Source organism: Halichoerus grypus, chromosome 8 (genome assembly GCF_964656455.1).
Source record: "Halichoerus grypus chromosome 8, mHalGry1.hap1.1, whole genome shotgun sequence".
In the NCBI taxonomy this organism is placed as follows: domain Eukaryota; kingdom Metazoa; phylum Chordata; class Mammalia; order Carnivora; family Phocidae; genus Halichoerus; species Halichoerus grypus.
This window is the reverse complement of record NC_135719.1, coordinates 68,277,682-68,300,589: the sequence shown is the minus strand read 5'-3', so window position 1 is coordinate 68,300,589 and position 22,908 is coordinate 68,277,682. Positions and strand designations below refer to the sequence as shown.

The window sequence follows — 22,908 nt, the reverse complement described above, 5'->3', positions numbered from 1 at the left end:
TTGTTTAAGATTTTATTTATTTATTTGAAAGAGAGAGACACAGCGAGAGTGGGAACACAAGCAGGGGGAGTGGGAGAGGGAGAAGCAGGCTTCCCGCAGAGCAGGGAGCCCAGTGCGGGGCTCGATCCCAGGACCCTGGGATCATGACCTGAGCCGAAGTCAGCCGCTTAACGACTGAGCCACCCAGGCGCCCCCCAGTAATCCCTTTGGACTGGTCTTTGCGGTGACATCCTTTTACTATTAGGCTCCTGCCACAGCACCCTCTTCCTAAACACAAAATAGAGGTTTATATACTTTGCAATTCATGCATGTATTTCTTTAATATTTTTATTCAGCTTTCTATGCCTTTTACATATGTACATAAGTGTTTTCTGTCTTCAGTTCTAAAATTCTGGAACACAGATACTGATGCTAACCTCCATAGTTTTCTTTATAGAGCATTGTGCACATGGTGCTGTGTGCCATTTGATGCTTGAAAATATTTTCTGATAATATGATGATGCTACCGGAATCATCACCCAATGGCTGGGATACTGTTAACTAAGGAAAGAGTGGCGTAATTAAGACATACCTGCAGTCAATCTTTCTATGACATTTTCTGCCTTTTAAAGAACAGCCTGTGCTGAATGCTCATCCAGCCTATATGTGCAATTTAGTATTATCATAGTCTGCCTTTGCAGCTGTAATTAACAAAACCTAATTCTAGGAGGGCCTGAGATCATAGACCTGAATTTGTGCCCCTACCATCTGATCAGTGTGTGGTCCTTCCCTATACCATTCAGATCTATTGTCTAACTTCTTTGTCAGACTTGATGAAAGCAGAGCCTGTGGTTAACTGCTGCTGACCCTTATTCCGAGGCTCTGTGGTAGTTAAAGGTCTCATCTTTACAGTTGCTATAGAAACTGTCCCCTTCTTCTCCCTACAGCCTATTCTGGCTTTCTGCCTCCACGTGGCACTCTTGTCTGGTTGCGGAAGAGGAGAACTGCACATCTCTCCAAGCTTTGCCAGATTCAGATCTGCAAATGGTGGGGCAGAGATGTAGCGGAACATTGTTTCATGTGTCATACAAGGTGAAGCACCACCACCATCTGATGTTCTGCTAGTACTTATTTCTCCTTCTCTGCTACGGAAGGGATTTTCAGAGCCATATCCATTTTTTTTTAATTGAGATATAATGGACATATAATATTAGTTTCAGGTAAGGTCATATCCAAACTGACTGCAGAGTAGACTGGCTCTTGGGCTATCACACATGCCCCATGATAAGGACTAGGACTGCAGTGAGGTACTTAGTATGCAGGCACTGTCTAATCCTCCTCAGGGCCTCCAGAGAGGAGGGGGATTAGAATCAGGAACTGTGCTCCTTTCTACCCTGTACTATCCCCAAAAATGTAAGGCAAAGAGCTGCTGGAGCCCAAGCATGAAAGACAGGTTCTCTATCTGATACATACATGCACAGAATGATTCAGAATCTTGGGTAAAAGAAGATGCTGGAGTGCAGAGTACGTGATGTGGACACACTGAGGAACGGGGGTGGTAAGACTTAACAGCACACACCATTTTTACAAGAATATTCTAGTCGGTCATAAAACAGTGCCAGCCTCCTCAGTCCTCTTTCCCATCCCCTGGTTCTTTGGTTTTGGACTGGTCAGCCTCTTTGGTTCAAACAGTGCCCCTTCTGTTTTGAGAATTCCCTGGGGAAAGTAATACCACTGTCTCCCAAGTTTACCCAACTCACTGTGTCACATTACTTGTAGCTGGGAAGGTCTTTCCTGCGTTTTACTCAGATCCCCCTTGCTGCAGTCTGAGCTCATTGCACTGGAGTCCTGCACTCAGCAGATATGGAGACTAGCCAAACCCTATCTTCGGCACAGCAACTCACCAGGGACTCAGGGCTGGAAGGTCATTCTGTCCCTCCAATACTGCGCAGCCTTCCTGAGCATTCCCCAGCCTGGGGCAATAGGACAAGTAAACCGAGGAGGGAATATAGGACCCTGGCACGCGGGGACCAAAAAAAAAAAAAAAAAAAAAAAAAAAAAGGGCACCAGACAATGATAATACACCGGCACACAGATGGAGACAACGATACAAACTGGGAGACAGAGAAGAGGGACAATATGGCTCCCCTCAGATCTGGCGAGGCTGCGGAATTGCCAGACAGTACTTATCTGGAAACATCCTAACTAGAAGCTTCTTCCGGCGCCGAGGCAATCGACTCGCCCCTCCACCGAGTCCCTCAGAGCCCCACCCCTGCCCAAGTCGGGGTGGGTGCTCCTTATGGAAAAGGCGAGGGGGATGACAGGGGCAGCCACCACCCCTCGGCCCCGGGTGTCCGCAGGGCGGGAGCATCGCTGCCCCAGCCCGGCCCCTGCGGCGCCAGGGCTCCACCCCCTGACAGGCATCAGCCAATGAACGGTTCCTGCCGCCTGCCTTTAAGAACCGCGCACACTCTCCCTGCAGCGGACGCTGCCGGCCTAGCACTCCAACGGAGTTTCCATGGAGACCGAGGCTGGGCCCGGGCGGCCTAGCGGCGTTGCCATGGAGACAAGCCCCGGGCTGGGGCTCCGAAGCCCCGGCGCTCTGCTGGCTCAGAACCCCGCGGAGCCGCTGTGCGAGGCCGGAGCCGCAGTGGCGGCAGCACGCTGGGACCTGCGGAAACACTCTTTGCTCATCGTGATCGGTGATATCGGTACAGAGAGTCAGCTGAGGGCCGTGCGGGCCCACCTTGAACAAGGTGAGCCTCTGTCCTGGCCGTGCTTGGGGCATCCTCCATCCCGTGCTTCTCCGCCATCTGTGTACGTCTGCATTCTCCATCCCTAGGTTGCACTGACTGAGATCTGCGCTCCCTGTTAATCTGAATCATCAGCCCCGGGCACCTGCATCTTCCATGTCGTGCGTCCGTATCGTCTCTAGCTACTAACCTTCGCTTCCCCATCCCTCCCGCACATCCCATGGCGTTCCGCAACCCCCCTCCCCCCCCCCCGAGGCAGGGGAGCTCTACACAGCCCCTGGGGCCACTCTGGTCACACCCCTCCCACACGCAGTGTCTGGGGTCAAGTGTCTTGAGAGTCCTCACCATCCCCTGGAGAGTCCATGTTCCTACCTTAGTTTCTTCTTTAGGGTCCCTGAACAGGAACAGGGTGCTTTCTGAAAGCCGCGGACAAATCTTAAATCTCTCAGTGCCAGCGGTAAACCTAAGAGAGTGACCTTCGTGGCCAGAAGCTCCTCAGTCCTCACCTCCCTCTCCAGTTGCCTGCCTGTGGCGCAGTGCTGCGGAGCCCCCTGCGGGTGGAAGCAAGCTGCGGAGGGGTGGAGGCAAGGAGGGGGCATAGAAGGAGAGTCTAGAATACTGTTTAGCTGTAAAGCCCAGGAAGGCAGTCCCCAGTATCTGGGAACTGGCCCTTGAGTGTCACCTCTATCACAATTGGGCAACTCTGCAGGAAAATGACTACATACAAACTCATTAATGACCAAGTTTAGCTTAAACTCTGCCCTTCTCTCTCTGGCTGAGGCAAAGCTCAAGAAAGGCACAGGATGGGAAATAGACCACCTTTCTTAAAGACGTCAGTGAGGCTGATCATGGCAGTCGTTATCCTCTCTCTGTCCTTACCCCTTCTGTGAGCTTTGGAAGTACTCCCCTAAGTCCACCTCCACTGACCTTATCTAGAGCCCTCTTTTTTTCTTTTTCTCTCACAGGGATTCTCTCCTGGAACATTGACTTATCATCTTTTGACTTGAACCAACAATTGAGACTCTTCATCACCCGGCACCTAGCTCACTTCTCCTCAGAGGTCAAAGGTTAGGACTAGTGTCATTTGTCTCAGTTCTTTGGGTGAGGGTTGGTTACAGAAGAGCAGAGGTCCAGTCTCTCTGGCAGAGCTGGCTTTGTGGGAGGTTTGGGTTGGGCAGAAGGGAGGGACTCTTGGGGGGAAAGTTGCAAAGCTCCAAAGCTATCCTTGCATACCCAGTACCCTTTGCAGACAGTTGGTATGATGGTGGAGGGAGCCTGCAGAACAGAATTTCTACCTGAGAAGAGGGTGGTTTATGGACAGCTGTTGACATGCACTAAGGGAATGAGGTACTGCTCTTGAGTGATCAATCATCTCCCATGCAAAAATCCACTCTCTTTTTGTGTTCCCCTTTCTGTATATCCTAGTCTCCTTGCTTCTCTTTATAGAGACCTGTGAGTCCTCCAGTCACCTTCCCAGGTCCTTGTTTAGCACTTTCCCCTCAATTTGTACAGCTTACGGTTTCAGGATTTCTGGTTCCTCCTTCAGTTCAGCCAACAGATCTCCAGAGCAGAGCAGAATCCCCGTACCAAAGGCTGAGGAGCACCATCAAATCCAGGGTGGAAGCAGGGTCTCCTGGATTTGCAGCCATAAGAGCTAGTCACACTCTAAGATTTGGCTCTGAGATCAAAGTTCACAGGATTCAGTTTCCCATTCTGCTGGGTGGGAGAAATGGGTTAGGGATTTAAGAAAATATTTTAGGAGCTATCCTTCCATGTCAGTATCTGTGGGGAGACTACAGAAAGCCCTCTGTCCCATTATAAATTGGTGGGCATCTGGTCATGATATCGGTAAATGCTGACACGCCAATCCATATGCCAACGCCTTTATGGAATATAAAATCCAACCAACTCAACAGTCACTGCCACCAAGTGACTGAAATCCTATCTCATACAGATAGGTCTCAATTATCCAGTATAGTGGATAATCACCTCCCCTTCTCTTCATACTCCTCCGGCTAACTGCCCCATCTTTAGTCATTTCCCTGATCACTGACTCCTCTAAAGATGCTCCTAGAGAGAGGCTATGAGAGGGTTAATATGACTAACCTTCCTTTATCCTAGGAATATGTGCAGCATTTTAAAAAATGTGAAGCTGGCATCTCCTTGATGTGACTGGCTTCTTGTGAAGCTAGCCACTCACTGTTTTGAGACTGCCTCTGTTTAGAATTATTCATGTCATGGCTTCCTCCATTAGCACTGATGATTGAAAATTGACAGTGTTGCCATTTATTACTCCTGGGATCTCTGGTGCAAGCTGGATAAGGGGATGACAGCAGATGAAAATGAATGACTGAATTGAAGTTTGGGGGGATATCTGCTGATGTTAACAGTTCACACTGAATTCTCTAACTTTGTCCTCCGGGCCACAGAAACTTAAGAGTAGGCTGCTTCCTTGAATGGTGTAAGAATGAACAGAACTTAAACCGAAATGCTTAGCCATTCTTCAGATTAACATTCGGGGATCCTTGGGAACATACTTACAGAGAGATGCATAGTTACCCTCAGGCATCTCTCAGAAATAAGCGCTACTATATAAACACCTACTTGACCTTTTTTTAATCAAAGAGTTTTGCCGTGGTGTCCGCCAGGAGCATAGGACAATAGTCCCAAGATCAGGGCTCACTTGAGCATACTGAATTTTTTTTAGGTTTGGACATTTTCATGGTGGCCTGTCTATGTCCCTGGAGAACAGTGGAGAATTTCCTGGAAAAACCCACATGGCTCAAGACAGCCACAGCCCCACCCCGGCTGGCTCCTCTTTCAGCTGTCCCCACAAACAACAGTCAGCCCAGAGCAGCTGCAGACACTGCCCCGCCCTTCAGCCTCCCACTGGAAGAGAGGCAAGGGGAACCAGGCTGCTGGGGTGGGCTAAGGGTATATGCTAGTACATTATGACTTAATCCTTTCTGCCCACCCCACAGGCAAGGCCACCATCCTTCTCACCTCTCCTCAACCCTGGGACACAAAGCCGAGAAAGGGGACAAACATGTATCCTACAGTGTCAGGGCAAGTGCAATCTTTCCTATCCACTATCCACTCCTCACTGTCTCCAACGCAGAAAAGAAGGACCCACTGATGGAGAGTCAGTGGCCCAGCTCCTTCTAGCGGTCAAATCTGGTAAAGGCTTTCTTTACAAGGTGAATTTTGCACCAGAAAGTCTCCAGTGGTGACTTGGGGCCTTCCTTTCTAAATCCTACAGAGAATCTGGAGCTTCCAAGCATTATAAAACAAACCCAGAAACTATTAGGACATGGAAAACTGAGTTTAAACAACACTCTGATACTTCTACTATTGGGCACCTATAGGAAAGGGAGAGACTTTCATAATATATAATTCATGATTGATATTTTAAGACTCTAAGAAACATACTGAAGGACGAGTTTTAGGCCTTCTGTTACTCTCCATTACCACTGATGTGCTCTGAAGGTGGTAGTTCTGTTACTTCTGCAAACATGAAAGTCATTCTGTATTAATATAGTAGCTCACTGGCCCCTACAACTGGGGGTCTGCACTGCTGTCTGAAATGGGAGAGCAGTGAACATGAATAGTATTTTAAGTCCCTTCCTGCAGGCATCTCCAATTCTGGGCTTACTTGGGAGATAAGGGTATACTCTAGAGTTGGTCTGGTCTGAGATTCTGATTAGGATTTCCCTGATCATAAATCTTCCACAAAAGAGAGACAGACTTCCAGTGTCATGTGTGCACTGCAGGTTTAGGATTCTAGGAATGAAGCACTTTTTTATCTTCTATGCAATTCATTCCTCCCTGCATTATTAAAAGGTGGTGCTAACACTATGCTCATTTTATAGTTCAGGAAACAAGCTTTCAGAGAGGTTAAGTGGCTTGTTTAACAGCATGATTAATAAAATGGTGGAGTCACATCTCAAATCCAGGACTTCTAGTCGCATTTTGGGTCTGAGCTCAGGCCTCTCTCTCTTCGGCATCTCATCATTTCATTGCAGCAGAGCCTAGGAACACAGCAGGTGGAGGGTCAGTTGTGGTGGGTGGCTGTTCAGAGGGTGAGGGCTGAAGGAAAACTCCAGCGTGAGTTGGAACTATGCCCAGGGTGTGGCCCTTGGGGGCAGCAGCTGAGAATAAGGGTGGGCTCTGCATTGGGCTGGGAAATGTTATTTTGTTCTCAAGCCAAATGTCTACTCAAGTTTCCCTCTTAGCACGCTCCAGAGAGCCCTAGAAAGCAGGTAGGAGATAGAAGGTTTGAGGTGGGAAGAAATAAGAAATATGAAGTTGCAGAAGGGAGGCGTTTTCCTTTTGTGATGCTCAGAACTCAGCCTGGTTTGTGTTGTGTATCTCTGCAGATGGCCTCCCAATCCAAATGGGGCTGTTGCCATGTTGCTGCTTTGCATCTCCGGATCTAAGCAAGGATTCCTCCTCCTCTTCCCCCCCCCCCCCCCCCAGTTCTGGTGACTCAGCTCCTCCTCTCCTCTGGCTACAGTTAAGGGGGGGGAAGGGGGATGCTGAGAGCAAAGACTATTTTGGCTTCTCTGACCTTCAAAAGCAGCTCTTGGCAGTCTGGGGCAAGGGTGGGGCTGGTGCTGGGGTTTGAGTGGGTGGATGTCAATGTGTGGAAGGCATTAGGAGTTGGCCAGGACTGGGGAGGGTTGATGGAAGGGAAGAGGGCAAGGAAGGACTCTGTGGGAGCATGAGCATCACTGGGTTGGAACTGTGTGCTAGAGCTCTCGAGATCCTCCCTTTGAGTCTTTTGAGTCCTGAGACAGAGGTAGAGACTAAGGGAAACAGGACCAACATTGGAAGGATCAAGATAGTATAAGAAAGAGACATCAGAGAGAAATAGAAAAGTACAGAGACAAGGAGAACACAGGGACCCAAGACCCTACAAATTCATAAGATTTGTTTTAACCCAAAGAGTACTTTATGCTGGACTTAATAATTGGCCTATAGTAAGAAAATCTTGCTTGGGCCTGGGGCCCTGGTGATCCTCCTTGGTCCCTGTTAACTCTTTCACTGAAAAGCAGAAAGCACCCAGCCTCTTCAGATTCAATGACCCAAGAATTCCAAGTATCAGTGCTAGTGTGGGGCTACTTGGCATAGAACTACATACAGCTCCCAGGGTCCCTGTGCCCCACCCCAGATGGGCTAGGGATCAAGTGTCCACTCCAGAATTTCAACCTACCCTGCAATCTAAAATGAGACTTATTTCTACCTTCCCCTGGTTTCTGCAGCTGTGGCTCAGAAGCCCACAGAACCCGGCACAACCCCATCCCCAGCCTTCATCTCAAGCAGTCCCCTCACTCTTCATTCTTGTGGGTCCCAGCCCCTTTGTCTCCTGCTCCTCCAGGAATTGAAGGTCATTCCCTGGATCTGAAGGGAGAGGCGGCAGATGGTTCCTGAGGAAAGGGGGAGGGCCCAGGCAGCCCATACCTCCTGTATCCCTGCAGTGTGCCCTAACACAGGGCTTTTGGCTGGTACTAAAAGAGTATGTCTTGACTAAACAGCATTGGGGGGGAGAAGGGCCCTGTGGGCCATTGGAGACCACCCGGGCTCTTTGAGCTGCTAGACAACTCCTCAGCCCCCCAGAGCCAAGCAGAAGCCCCAGAGCACTGACATGATGAAGGCAAAGAAACAGTTAAGTCTCCAGTGCCTCGTCATGGACCAGCCCCTCTTCCCCGCCCAGGCGCCGCCCTCCCCATCAAGCGCCCCCCCCACCACCCCAAGTGCGGCAGACTCTTCCCTCAAGCTGCCGGCTGAGGCCGGAGCTGCAGCCTCCATGAGGGGCTCCCGCCCACACCCCAGGGTAAGAACCTAACCGAAGGGCTTTGTATGGGGGGTGGGGGAATGCTGCGGTAGGGTTAATGGGAAAGGAGTTGATACCTAATCTGGTGTGTTTGGAATTAGCCCAGCAGGATGGGCAAGGTGGGGGAACAGAGAGAGAAGATGAACATTACTGGCTGTGGGATCGGCCTGGACCCAGGACCAGGTGGAGGCCAGTGCGGCTCGGGACTGTGACAGTCCACCTCTCAGGCTGGGCTGGGTTGGGAGACATCAGCCTTGGGGCAGCAGCAGGGGGTGGTGTCACTGGCTCTGCCTGGCAGCCCGTGGTGCTGGAGGAGTTTGGGGGGCTATGTCTTCGGGCAGAGGCAGAAGAATCTGAAGGAAAGGCGGATGTTATGGGACTGCGCCTAATGGGAGGGTCTCTGGTGTCAGCTGCTGGATTGCTCAGCTGCTCCTATGCTGGGGGTGAGCAGAATAGCGAGTTTTTGCCAAGTAAGGGAAGGTGGGGGACACTGTGGGGGGAAAAAGGGAGGAAAGGGTCATTAAGACGTGGCAGGCGCCTCTTCGCAGACCAACCTATTTGCAGTGGGCTCCCCGTTCCCCATTCCCTGCGGCCAGCTTGAGACCAGGACTCTAAGCCCCCACTTCTGGCTCCCTCTGGAGATTGAGAGGCCACTCCGGAGATTGAGAGCACTCCCTCCCCAGCAGCTGCCCTGCATTCCCAGTCCTGTCAACCCCACAGGTTCCAAGTCTCAGCCCCACCCCCACCCCATCTCCGCTTCTCTTCCCAAGATGGGGGCTCTGGAACAGAGGCGCCAGTTTCTTCTCCCTCTCTGCGTCCCCCCTCCGCACCCCCCATGCAGAGGCAGCCAAGAAAATGACTTGTCATGCTGGGGTGGGGGGTGGGGGCGGAGCTGGAGTCTGAGCTCAGCGCGCACACTCACATACACTCACACACTGCGGCATACTGCAGCTGCCCAAGCGGCACCCCCCCTCTTCTGCCTCACTGCGGAGACACCTGCCCTCCTGCCTGCTCAGCCTCAGCACCCCAGCCCGCCCCTACCTGGGTCATCACTGGCCCAGGGGAAGTGCCCCTGCCTCATAAGAAGTCCTTTCCAAAGAAAAAGGAAAAACAAGTCAATTCCCTTCAGTGGGATGGCTGGGGAGCAGAAGAGAGAAATAAGGCTTTCTCCCAGGCCTCAAAAGGAGGGGTGCAGGATATAGACCATGTAGTTGCCGGTCAGAATTGGAGAGCACATGGGTGAGGAAAAGGGCCTTTCGCCAAGACAGGAACGGGGATCAAAGAAGCCTAGTGGTTATACACAAGGGACTGTGAGGAATGGTCCACTGAGGGGAGGAAGAGTGGTAGCTAGAAAGCAAATCAGTCTGTACTGCAGCTATTTCTCTTTAGACCCTCCTAGCTTGAATGTGTGGCCCTGTGCGTATATGTTGTGAGGAGGGCAGGAACTGCCTACGCTAGCCTGGCCCTTCCTTGAACCTTGATACCCCTCACCTGCCTAAGCCCTGCCCCAGCCTGTCTCTAAGGTGGTTCTCATCCTCTGAACTGATCTCAAAGCTTCCCTCGGTTCCCAAGTTAATAGAAGAGAACCCTTGAACTCCTTTTGGGCCCCACCCACCATCCATAAGGTTTGTTCTTCCGACACACTGTCCCTAGCTCATTTCCCCTGCAGCTGTAAGTGCGTCCCATGCTGCCGGATCTGCTTGATCCTGGCACTAGGGCTCTTCCCCTTAACAAAGGCCCTGGCCCCAGGCTTCTCTCATCCAAACCCCAGAAAAAGGAGAGGGCTGGGTCCCATAATCTAGGGGACAGATGATGAGCTTTCCCACCAATATCTCCCAGACAACCCACTCGCAGGCCATGTGTTCAAGTCTGTCTGCAAGGAAGGGCAGGAACAGAGGATGGCAGCATCCTCCTTCCTTATTTTTGAACCTGCCACTTTCTTTTTTTGCTGCACTGCTTGGTGTTTCCTGTGAGTCTGGAGAAGGGAAGTAGATAGGGAATTTGAGGCTGTCTTGTCTTTCTCCGTGGCCTGGGAAACATTCTGAATCTCTCCGCCCTTGTTTGTTTCTTGTTTGTGGACCCCTAGCTCCAGTTTGTGGCCTGCCATCTCCATGGCAGAGGGCCCATAGGAGAGGGGCAAGGATGAGAGAAGAAACGATTCACATGGGATGGGTTGTGGGGCAGTGAACCAGGCCTCTCTTGTGTCCGGGGCATATGGAGGTGAGGTGGGAGAGGGAGTTGTGGGGGAAACAGTATGTTTGTGGGCATGCTGGTAAGCACAGGCTTGGCCTCTGAGGAAGTAGAGAACAGAATGAGAAATTACAGGCCTATTTCTCCTCTTTGAATTGTAAAACCCCAAAGGTTTAGAGGGATAGAAACTGAGTCTTTTGGGATGGGAATTCTGGCCTTGGATAGGGGATGGAAAGGAGGATGGGGAGTCCATAGACACTGCGAAGAAGTGTCTATGTCCTTATTTCCAGGGATTCTGCTGGCGCGAAAGCCCAGGACAGAGGCAGGCTGGTGGGGAGAGAGCTGAGTAAGGATCATGATCCTGGGAGCCCCTCCTCCAGCAGAGCCCCCCATCCCCAGGCAGCACCAGGAGCTTAGGACTCGAGAGGGACAAAAGCTTCTTGTCACTAGGGCAGCCTGAGGCAGGAGTTCCAGGCGGAGGGGGTGGGGGTACCAGACTGAGCAGACAGAGGGTGTGGCAGATGAAGGGAGTGAGAAAACTGCCAGTGTAGGAGAGGGGGAGGAGAAAGCCCTGAAAGGGAAGGGCTAGAGGAGCCAGTTCCTAGACCTTACTCAGCAGTCTCCAAAGTGGCAGGATCTAAGGATAGCTAGGCTCCTCTTTCCCCTCAGCCCCATTTTCTGATAGTATATTCTTTTCTCTCCTGCCCCACACAATGCCTCTCGCCTTTAGTCTATACCCGCTCTCTTCAATACAAAATCCTTCATCTCTCCCTCCCTCAGGCCAGAGGACCCTCTCCCACCAGAGTGAGATCCTAGAGACCATCATCCTGGTAAACCCCAGTGCCGACAGCATCAGCTCGGAGGTAAGACCAGGGCCGGGGCCTTGCCACGAGGGCCTGCTGGAAGCGCTGTAACCCACCTCTGCCAGCACTACTGCTGTAAGGCCAAGAATTCCTGGACTTGGCTTTGAACCATCTAAGCCGCCTTATGCTCCCCAGCCCCACACTGGAGATGTTGTGGGCCTACCAGTGGGGAACGTGTCCTTGCAGTACTGCTGGGAAGCAGGAACATCCAGTGCCCTTCCCTGGGTTTCCTACATCCGTGACCACTCCCCGCTTTCCCTTCCAGGTTCACCACCTCCTTAGCAGTCCATCAGCTCACAAACTACTGATATTGAGTGGGCAAAGTTTAGAGCCTGGGGGAGACCTCATCCTACAGAGTGGTACCTACTCTTATCAAAACTTTGCCCAGGTCCTTCACAACCCAGAGGTAAGGTCCATGTCTGCGTATCTGGGAGGAACAAAAAATGGGGTAGGACTAGAGCTGTGGGGAGGGATCCAAGGATGGGAAAATCTCATGTTGCTTGACCAGAGCGAGCTCTGGCTGAAAGGTAGGAGGAAATCCCCTCGCAAAGTGGTGGAGACTAGCAGATTGAATCTAAGTCGGGTTAAGGCGACCCCAGGTCTCTACCTGACCTGATCAGCCTTTCATCTCCCATTCTTCTAGATTGCCCAATTGCTCAGCAATAGAGACCCTGGGATCCAGGCCTTCCTCACTGTTTCCTGCTTAGGGGAGGGTGATTGGAGCCACCTGGGCCTATCCAGTTGCCAAGAGACCCTGCATCTCCAACTAAACCCTGAGCCCACGCTGCCCACCATGGATGCTGTGGCTGAGTTCTCCGAGTATGTCTCTGAGACTGTGGATGTGCCATCTCCCTTTGACCTGCTAGAGCCCCCCACCTCAGGGGGCTTCCTCAAGCTCTCCAAGCCTTGCTGCTACATCTTCCCTGGTGGCCGCGGAGACTCTGCCCTCTTTGCCGTCAACGGTTTCAACATCTTGGTGGATGGTGGTTCTGATCGCAAGTCCTGCTTCTGGAAGCTGGTGCGGCACCTGGACCGCATTGACTCGGTGCTGCTCACACACATCGGAGCAGACAACCTGCCAGGCATCAATGGGCTCCTGCAGCGCAAAGTGGCAGAACTGGAGGAGGAGCAGTCACAGGGCTCTAGCAGCTACAGCGACTGGGTGAAGAACCTCATCTCCCCTGAGCTTGGAGTTGTCTTCTTCAACGTGCCAGATAAGCTGCGGCTGCCTGATGCCTCCCGAAAAGCCAAGCGCAGCATTGAGGAGGCCTACCTCACTCTGCAACACCTAAACCGCCTGGGCATCCAGGCCGAACCTCTGTACCGTGTGGTCAGCAACACCATTGAGCCGCTGACCCTCTTCCACAAGATGGGTGTGGGCCGCCTGGACATGTACGTCCTCAACCCTGTCAAGGACAGCAAAGAGATGCAGTTCCTCATGCAAAAGTGGGCAGGCAATAGTAAAGCTAAGACAGGCATTGTGCTGGCTAATGGGAAGGAGGCTGAGATCTCGGTGCCCTACCTGACCTCTATCACTGCTCTGGTGGTTTGGCTACCAGCCAACCCCACTGAGAAGATTGTACGTGTGCTTTTTCCAGGGAATGCTCCCCAGAACAAGATCTTGGAGGGCCTGGAAAAGCTTCGGCACCTGGACTTCCTGCGGTACCCTGTGGCGACACAGAAGGACTTGGCCTCTGGCGCTGTGCCTGCCAACCTCAAACCCAGCAAAATCAAACAGCGGGCTGACAGCAAGGAGAGCCTCAAGGCCACTGCCAAGACAGCTGTGAGCAAGCTGGCCAAACGGGAGGAGGTAGCCGAAGAGGGAGCCAAGGAAGCCCGTTCAGAACTGGCCAAGGAGTTAGCCAAGACAGAGAAAAAAGTAAAGGAGTCATCTGAGAAGCCCCCAGAAAAGCCTACCAAACCTGAGAGGGTGAGGACTGAGTCGAGTGAGGCCCTGAAGGCAGAGAAGCGAAAGCTGATCAAAGACAAGGTGGGGAAGAAGCACCTGAAAGAAAAGATATCAAAGCTGGAAGAGAAAAAAGACAAAGAGAAAAAAGAGATCAAGAAGGAGAGAAAGGAGCTCAAGAAGGATGAAGGAAGGAAGGAGGAGAAGAAGGATGCCAAAAAGGAGGAGAAGAGGAAAGATACCAAACCTGAGGTCAAGAAAATTTCCAAGCCAGACCTGAAGCCCTTTACCCCTGAGGTGCGTAAGACCCTCTACAAAGCCAAGGCCCCTGGCAGGGTCAAAATGGACAAGAGTCGGGCTGCTCGTGCAGAGAAAGAGCTGTCTTCCGAGCCCCAGACACCCCCAGCCCAGAAGGGGGCTGTACCACCCCCAATAGTCAGTGGGCACAGGGAACTAGCTCTGTCTTCACCAGAGGACCTCACACAAGACTTTGAGGAGATGAAGCGTGAGGAGAGGGGGTTGCTGGCTGAACAAAGGGACATAGGACTAGGAGAGAAACCACTCCCTCCAGACACTGCAGAGGAGCAAGCCCCGAGCACAAATGGCCAGGGGATACCACCCTCTGTCCCAGGGCTGGAACAAGAAGAGCCTATGATGAAGGAGAGAGAGGTTGTCTCAGACATCCCTGAAGAACAAGGCGGTAAGGATAGAGGCCCAGACTCAGGGGCTGAAACAGAGGAAGAGAAAGATACCTGGGAGGAAAAGAAGCAGAAGGAAGCAGACAGGCTCCCTGATAGAACAGAAGCCAGAGAGGAAAGTGAACCCGAGGTAAAGGAGGATGTGATAGAGAAGGCCGAGTTAGAAGAAATGGAGGAGTTGCACCCTTCAGATGAGGAGGAAGAAGAAGAGACAAAGGCTGAGGGTTTTTACCAAAAACATATGCAGGAAGGCTTGAAGGCAACACCAAGGGGCAGGGAGGCCCTCGAGGGCCGGGAAGTAGGACTCCAGGGCAAGGCTCCTGAGAAGGAGACCTCGTCATTCCTAAGCAGCCTAGCCACACCTGCAGGAGCCACTGAGCATGTCTCTTACATCCAGGACGAAACAATCCCTGGCTACTCAGAGACAGAGCAGACCATCTCAGATGAGGAGATTCATGACGAGCCAGAGGAGCGCCCAGCTCCACCTAGATTTCCTACAAGTACATATGACCTCCCTGGGCCTGAAGGTCCCGGCCCCTTTGAGGCTAGCCAGCCTACAGACAGTGCTGTTCCTGCTGCCTCCAGCAAAGGCTATGGAGCGCCAGAGACTGAACTTACCTATCCCCCCAACATGGTGGCTGCCCCTCTGGCTGAAGAGGAGCACGTGTCCTCGGCCACCTCAATCACTGAGTGCGACAAGCTTTCTTCCTTTGCCACATCCGTGGCTGAGGACCAGTCTGTGGCTTCACTCACAGCTCCCCAGACAGAGGAGACAGGCAAGAGCTCCCTGCTGCTTGACACAGTCACAAGCATCCCCTCATCCCGCACTGAAGCCACTCAGGGCTTGGACTATGTGCCATCAGCTGGAACCATCTCACCCACCTCCTCCCTGGAAGAAGACAAGTGCTTCAAATCACCACCCTGTGAGGATTTCTCTGTGACGGGGGAGTCAGAGAAGAAAGGAGAGATTGTAGGGAGAGGTTTGCCTGGAGAGAAAGCCATGGGAGAGGAAGAGGAGGAGACCACAAATGTAGAGATGTCTGAGAAACTTCCTAGTCAATTTGGAGCCCCGATGTTTGGTGCCCCTGGGCATACCCTACATCCAGGGGAACCAGTCCTTGGAGAAGTGGAGGAGCGCTGCCTCAGCCCAGATGATAGCACGGTGAAGATGGCCTCTCCTCCACCATCTGGCCCACCCAGTGCCACCCACACACCCTTTCATCAGTCCCCAGTGGAAGAAAAGTCTGAGCCCCAAGACTTTCAGGAAGCAGGCTCTTGGGGAGGAACTAGGCGTGCACCAGGTGAGGGCAAGGAAGATGCTACAGAGCAGATAGTTAAGCCAGGGCCTGAAGAGGTCACACTAGAGGAGGAGGGAAAAGTGCCTCCTCCCAGGAGCCCATATGCCCAGGAAACACCTGTCAGCATCGTTGGGGGACATACAGGCTGCACTATCCAACTGTTACCAGAACAGGACAAAGCCATAGTCTTTGAGAGTGTGGAGGCAAGAGAGCCCACAGGCCCAATTCTGGGAACAGAAATCCTTCCCAGAGATTTGAGAACATCACTCCAAGAACCTGGTGAAACTCAGAAAGATGAGGTGCTCCAATTTCCTGACCAAAGCCTCTCCCCTGAAGATGCAGAGTCCGTATCTGTACTCAGTGTGGTCTCCCCAGACACAGCCAACCAAGAAACCATCCCCAGGTCTCCCTGTGACCTGACAGAGCAGCAGCTACACAAAGCCCTTTGGCCAGAGGTATCTCCGGAAGACACCCAGTCACTTTCTCTCTCAGAAGAGAGTCCCAGCAAGGAGACCTCTCTCGATATCTCTTCTAAGCAGCTCTCTCCAGAAAACCTTGGCACCCTCCAGTTTGGGGAACTAAGCCTTGGAAAGGAAGGAAAGGGGCCTCTGATGCAGGCTGAGGACACCTCTCACCACGTAGTGCCTGCATCTATTCCAGAACCCCGTGCATCCACAGTGTCACCTCCCACAGATTGGACCACTGCATATCCTGCTCTGGCAGACATCACAGATGAGAGCCCTGATGGAAAATTACCTGCCAGCCCCTTCTTTCATTCTACATTGTTGGGAGATGGGAAGCACTCACCTGGTGTGATCAGCAGCCCTGGTGAACACATTCTGACACCTGATAGCTCCCTCACCAAGAGTCCTGAGTCTTTGCCAAGCCCTGCCATGGAGGGCATTGCCATGGAGTGGGAAGGTAAAGTTCCAGAGGTGAAAGACAGAACCCCAGAGCAGAGGGACAAGGGACCGGAACCAAAAGATGAAGTCCTACAGCAGGACAAAACTCTGGAGCAGAAGGATATTGTTGTAGAGCAAAAGGATACAGCCATTAGTCAGAAAGATAAGGCTCTGGAAGAAAAGAACAAGGCTGTAGAACAGCAAGATGAGGCTTTAGAACAAAAAGGCAGAGACTTAGAACAAAGGGTCACAGTCCTGGGACACCAGGACAAGGCCCTGGAACCAAAAGACAAAGACTTAGAACAAAAAGACAAGGTTCTGGAACAGAAGGACAAGATCCTAGAAGAAAAAGATGAAACCTTAGAACAAAAAGTCAGAGACGTTGAACATAAAGACAAACCTCCAGAGGACAAGGTCTCTGAACCAAAGGGCAAGGCCTTAGAACAGACAGACGAAGCCCCTGAACAGAAGGACAAGGCTCATGGACAGAAGGATAAGACCTTAGAACAAAAAGACATAGACTTGGAACAAAAAGGCAAGGCCCAAGAACAGCAGGACGAGGCCTTGGAAAAGAAGGAGGAGGCCTTAGAACAAAAATACTGGGCCTTGGGACAGAAGGCTGAAGCCCTGGAACAAAACGATAAGGCTGTTGAAGAGAAAGATAAGGCTCTGGAAGACAAGGACAAAACTCAGGAGCAGGAGAGCCCAGTGCAGGAGGATAAAACCGTGAAACCAAAAGAGAAGGTCCTAGAGGAAAAATCTCCAGAAAAAATTGAGGCTGTACAACAGAAGGAAGAAGCTCTGCTAGAGCAGACCAAAGCTCTCGGTCTTGAAGAGAGCCCAGTGCAGGAGGACAAGGCCCGGGATCAGGGAGAGAAGTACTGGAAGGAGCAGGGTGTGGTCCAGGAGTGGCAAGAAACATCTCCATCCAGAGGGGAGCCAGTTGGAGAACAGAAGGAGCCTGCCCGGACATGGGAGGACACATCTCCTGAGCAGGAGGACAGGTACTGGAGGGGCAGAGAGGATGTGGGCCTAGAACAGGACCCATACTGGAGGGAGCTGAGCTGTGAGCGCAAGGTGTGGTTTCCTCATGAGCTGGATGGCCCGGGGGCCCGGCCACGGTACACAGAGGAGCGGGAGAGCACTTTCCTCGATGAAGGGCCAGACGATGAACAAGTGCCCCCACTGGAACACACGCCCCAGAGCCCCTGGGCCTCAGACTTCAAGGGTTTCCAGGAGTCCTCACCACAGAAGGGGCTGGAGGTGGAACGTTGGCTTGCTGAGTCACCAGTTGGGCTGCCACCAGAGGAAGAGGACAAGCTGACCCGCTCCCCTTTTGAGATCATCTCTCCTCCGGCCTCCCCACCTGAGATGGTAGGACAGAGGGTTCCTCCAGCCCCAGGACGAGAAAGCCCTATCCCAGAGCCTGAGCCCCTGCCACCTGTGAGGAATGAGCCCACCACCCCCTCGTGGCTGGCTGACATCCCACCATGGGTGCCCAAGGACAGAACCCTGCCCCCTGCACCCCTCTCCCCAGCTCCAGCTCCCCCCACACCTGCCCCAGAGCCACACACTCCTGCACCCTTCTCCTGGGGCACAACTGAGTATGACAGTGTGGTGGCTGCAGTGCAGGAAGCAGCAGCGGAGTTGGAAGGTGGGCCATACTCCCCCTTGGGGAAGGACTACCGCAAGGCTGAAGGGGAAAGGGAAGAAGAAGGTGGAGCTGGGGCTCCTGGCAGCCGCCCTCAAAGCTCAAAGGTCCCAGAGGCCGGCGAGAGCCATGCCACCAAGGAGCCTGAGCAGATGGAGCCCGAGCAGAGAGAGCCCACACCCTATCCTGATGAGAGAAGTTTTCAGTACGCAGACATCTATGAGCAGATGATGCTTACCGGGCTTGGCCCTGCTTGCCCCACTAGAGAGCCTCCGCTTGGGGCAGCTGGGGATTGGCCCCCACGCATCTCAGCCAAGGAGGAGGCTGCTGGCCGAAACCCATCTGCAGAGAAGGAGCTTTCATCTCCTGTCTCACCCAAGAGTCTCCAATCTGACACCCCAACCTTTAGCTATGCAGCCCTGACGGGACCCACTTTACCCCCCAGGCAGGAGCCTGAGCCAGGGCCGAGTGGGGAGCCCAACCTTACCCCACCTGCAGTGCCCCCCCGTGTTCCTATCCCCCTGAGCAAAGGCCCAAGCCCCGCTCTTAATGGTAATATCCTGAGATGTAGCCCAGATAGGAGAACCCCATCCCCCAAGGAATCAGGCCAGGGTCACTGGGATGACAGCACTAGTGACTCAGAGCTGGAGAAAGGGGCTCGGGAACAGCCAGAGAAAGAGGCCCAATCCCCAAGTCCCCCTCACCCCATCTCTGCAGGGTCCCCCACATTGTGGCCTGAAAGTGAGGCACAGACCAGCCCTCCCTCGGACTCACACCTGGGTCCTGCCCGACCCAGCCTGGACTTCCCTGCTTCAGCCTTTGGCTTCTCCTCATTGCAGCCAGCTCCCCCACAACTGCCCTCTCCTGCTGAACCCCGCTCAGCACCCTGTGGCTCCCTCGCCTTCTCTGGAGACCGAGCTCTGGCCCTGACTCCAGGGCCCCCCACCAGAGCCCGGCATGATGAGTACCTAGAAGTGACCAAGGCGCCCAGCCTGGACTCCTCACTGCCCCAGCTCCCATCACCCAGCTCTCCTGGGGCCCCTCTCCTCTCCAGTCTGCCACGACCTGCTTCACCAGCCCTGTCTGAAGGCTCCTCCTCTGAGGCCACCACACCTGTGATTTCGAGTGTGGCTGAGCGCTTCCCTCCGGGCCTGGAGGCTGCAGAACGGGGGTCTGGAGAGCTGGTCCCAGGAATGGAACCAGCTGCCCACAGCCTCTGGGACCTCACTCCTCTGAGCCCAGCACCCCCAGCTTCACTGGACTTGGCCCCAGCTCCAGCTCCAAGCTTGCCTGGAGACATGGATGATAGCACTCTGCCCTGCCGCCTGGAGTGCACAGGGGCCCCCACCAAGAAGCCAAGCCCCTCCGAGAGTCCCTCTGGGGATTGTGCCGCCAATGGCCCAACTGAAACCAGCCCCAACCCCCCAGGCCCTGCCCTGGCTAAGGCTGAGAAAGAAGCAGCTGAGACCTGCCCTGCCTGGGAACGTGGGGACTGGCCTGAGGGAGCAGAGAGGAGTTCCCGGCCTGACACACTCCTCTCCCCTGAGCAGCCACTGTGCCCTGGAGGGGCTTCTGGAGGCCAACCCAGAAGTGGCTCCCCTGAGGTTGAGGCTGGGCCCCAGGGATGTGCTGCTGAGCCCCGGCCCCACCGCGGGGAACTCTCCCCATCCTTTCTGAACCCACCTCTGCCCCGGTCCACAGATGAAGGTGACCTCTCAACTGAAGAAGTTCGGCTAGTAGGGAGAGGGGGGCGGCGCCGGGCAGGGGGCCCAGGGGCCACAGGGGGCCCATGCCCTGTGGCTGATGAGACACCTCCAACATCAGCCAGTGACTCAGGCTCCTCACAATCAGATTCTGATGTTCCACCAGAAACTGAGGAGTGCCCATCCATCACAGCTGAGGCAGCCCTCGACTCAGATGAAGATGGGGACTTCCTGCCTGTGGACAAAGCTGGGGGGGTCAGTGGAACTCACCATCCCAGGCCTGGCCATGACCCACCCCCTATCCCTCAACCAGACCCCCGCCCATCCCCTCCTCGCCCTGACGTGTGCATGGCTGACCCTGAGGGGCTCAGCTCAGAATCTGGGAGGGTAGAAAAGCTACGGGAGAAGGAGAAGGCACAGGGGAGAGTAGGGCGCAGGGCCCCAGGCAGGGCCAAGCCAGCATCTCCTGCCCGGCGTCTGGATCTTCGGGGGAAACGCTCACCCACCCCTGGTAAAGGGCCTGCAGATCGAGCATCCCGGGTTGCACCCCGACCACGCAACACTCCAAGCCAGGTCACCCCAGCAGAGGAAAAGGATGGACACAGCCCCATGTCCAAAGGCCTAGTCAATGGACTCAAAACAGGACCATGTAAGTATAACATGAAAAGTGGGAGAGACGATGGGTTGGGGTTGGGTGTGGCTGGTCAAAGACTCCAGGAGTAGGAGGGATTGTGGGAGGAAGAAGATTGCTAAAAGTGTTCTACTTTACCTCTCCAATGAGTCCTGGCTTGTCTCTACAGCGGCCTTGGGTTCCAAGGGCGGCTCTGGCCCCCCCGTATACGTGGATCTCGCCTATATCCCGAATCATTGCAGTGGCAAGACTGCTGACCTTGACTTCTTCCGTCGAGTGCGTGCATCCTACTATGTGGTCAGTGGGAATGACCCTGTCAATGGCGAGCCGAGCCGGGCTGTGCTGGATGCATTGCTGGAGGGCAAGGCCCAGTGGGGGGAGAATCTTCAGGTGAGTGGCAAGGGATGCCGAGGAGGAGGTCTGGTCGAAGCTTACTCTGAGGCAATAGTGGAACACAGTCTCTATTCATAAAAGGACTGAGCCCTTCCTATGGGCAGTGGACTACTTCCTAGACCATCAGGCATGATACCCCATCCTCATGTCACATCAGGCATTTCTTATCTCCCTCCTAGGTGACTCTGATCCCTACTCATGACACAGAGGTGACTCGTGAGTGGTACCAGCAGACTCATGAGCAGCAGCAACAACTGAACGTCCTGGTCCTGGCTAGCAGCAGCACCGTGGTCATGCAGGATGAATCCTTCCCAGCCTGCAAGATTGAGTTCTGAAAGAACCACTCTCCTTTCCCCAAGGATCTGCTCCCCCAGCTCCCTTAGAGAATGGCTATTGCTGAGTCCTTTGGGGTTGAGGGACGTGGGAGCTGGGGTGGGGGAGACAGGGGACAGGATGTCTTTCTTATTGTGGGAACTTGGGCTGGGCTAAATGGAGGGGTTGTCCCTCCCCCTCATCCATACCTGAGAGGAGTTTCAAAACCAAAGGCAACAGGGAGAGGATAGAAGGAGGGTAAAAATTAGATCATCTGATGCCTGAGAACCCTGGAGTGACCCCTTCTCCTAACACTACCAAGTGTTTGTATTGGGTGGGGAGTAAGGATGGGTCTCAGCAACCTCCTCCCTCATGGAGTGAGATCATATCCCCAAACCCAGGGACCTCTTTATCTCTATTTAGCATTCTAAGGAAGGATCTCCAGTAGTAATTTATGTGATCTGAGGGCAGGATTCTGTCAGTGAGGTGCCCAGAGCTGCGCCCTTTCCTCCATCTCCCATTCTCTTACCCACCAGGGTCTGAGTTCCAGCAGGGGTCCAGGGGTACACTGCTGCTACACTGTCCCACTGCTTCCCTCCATATCTGAATGTCTCAATCCAAAACTTGAAGCTCTTTTGACCAATAGACTGGTGAGAGAAGAAAGTTACTTATCCTCCCAGCCCCTGCTTCATATCATTCACATCCCAGAGCTGTGCCCAGACCAGGCCTATTGGGCAGCACAAAGGGGCAAGGAGAGCCCAGCCCAAATTCCAGAATTCTTCCAAGCTCCCTGACCTTTTGAAGTTTTCACCCACCCATTCCAATTATCCTCATCCCTTGTCATCCCCTGCTTGGCTTCTCTGCATGTGGTCATCTGCTGTGGCCTGGTGTGTAATGGGTTAAAAATAAGCCACTGCCTGACATCCCAACATTTGACACCCCAGCAACGTGTGACTCCCCCAACATTCCACTATGCCATCCTGCAGCTGAAATGGGAACACTGGCTGCCTTTCCAGCCCCAAACTCTTGGACAGAGGATCTGGGAGGTAGAAGCCATGCCAGAGAACTTGGGGAAAATGAGAGGGAGGAAGGGAAGAAGGAGACGAAGCTGAGCTAAAGCTGAACTCCTACTGAGTAAGATGAAAACAGGCTGGAAAAAAAAAAACACCCCAGGAGAGGACCTCTCCCCAAGCAAGCCAATGAGCAGCCCTGCCAGACTACTGCCGGACTGAGAAATCCAGACGCTCGTCAGGGCTCGGCTTCTCTGCCAAATGACTGTGTGGAAACCAAAATGAGCCGGCCTGTGTTCTTCCTAGCTCCCACCCTCCCCGTGCTGCTGTGCTCTGCTCCTCCCCACACTTCCCTGCTATAGTTCCCAGCTGCTGTAATGGAGCCGCCTCCAACTCTAACAATAAATTCAAGTTCATTACAGATGCTGTAGTGCTGCTTAAGCTTTTTCTGACTACACATTGCTTAGTTGCTGGGCCTTGGCTTCTACCTCTCTGCTTCTCCCAGCACTGTCATTTATCTCAATGTCTTTGATAACTGGAAGCAGCTCCAGGACCCAAGGAGGCCAGAGAACATAGGGCGGATAAAGGGAGAAAAAGATACAGGGAGCCAGCCTAATTTCTGAAAATGAGAACGCCAGAGTATGGGGAAGAGGGGCCTAGGATGGGGAGATACATTTGGTTTGGGGGAGGGAAGAGGGGCAGGGTTTCTGGGAAGGGGATCTACATACTTTGGGGTCAAGAGCCAAGGACTGAATAACCAGCATTAGAAACCTGGAATAAGGAACG

At 53.3% G+C, this 22,908-nt stretch overlaps 2 protein-coding genes across 5 annotated transcripts in view; one reads left to right on the top strand and one right to left on the bottom strand.

The window, feature by feature from the left end:
* TP53BP1 (tumor protein p53 binding protein 1) overlaps positions 1-3,267 on the bottom strand; it is a 94,771-nt gene extending 91,504 nt beyond the window's left edge. For all 4 annotated transcript variants that reach the window (XR_004925826.2, XM_036120003.2, XM_036120005.2 and 1 more), the window contains exon 1: positions 3,105-3,267. The gene's annotated coding sequence lies outside the window, so the exon portion shown is untranslated. The remainder of the gene's footprint in view (positions 1-3,104) is intronic.
* Positions 2,452-22,543, top strand: MAP1A (microtubule associated protein 1A). The gene is made up of 7 exons (XM_036120001.2): positions 2,452-2,735; positions 3,698-3,799; positions 11,536-11,618; positions 11,884-12,024; positions 12,262-20,425; positions 20,577-20,797; positions 20,980-22,543. Exons 1-7 carry the CDS (start codon positions 2,498-2,500, stop codon positions 21,133-21,135), a joined length of 9,105 nt encoding a protein of 3,034 aa, XP_035975894.1. The 5' UTR covers positions 2,452-2,497; the 3' UTR covers positions 21,136-22,543.
* The last annotated feature ends 365 nt before the right edge of the window (positions 22,544-22,908 follow it).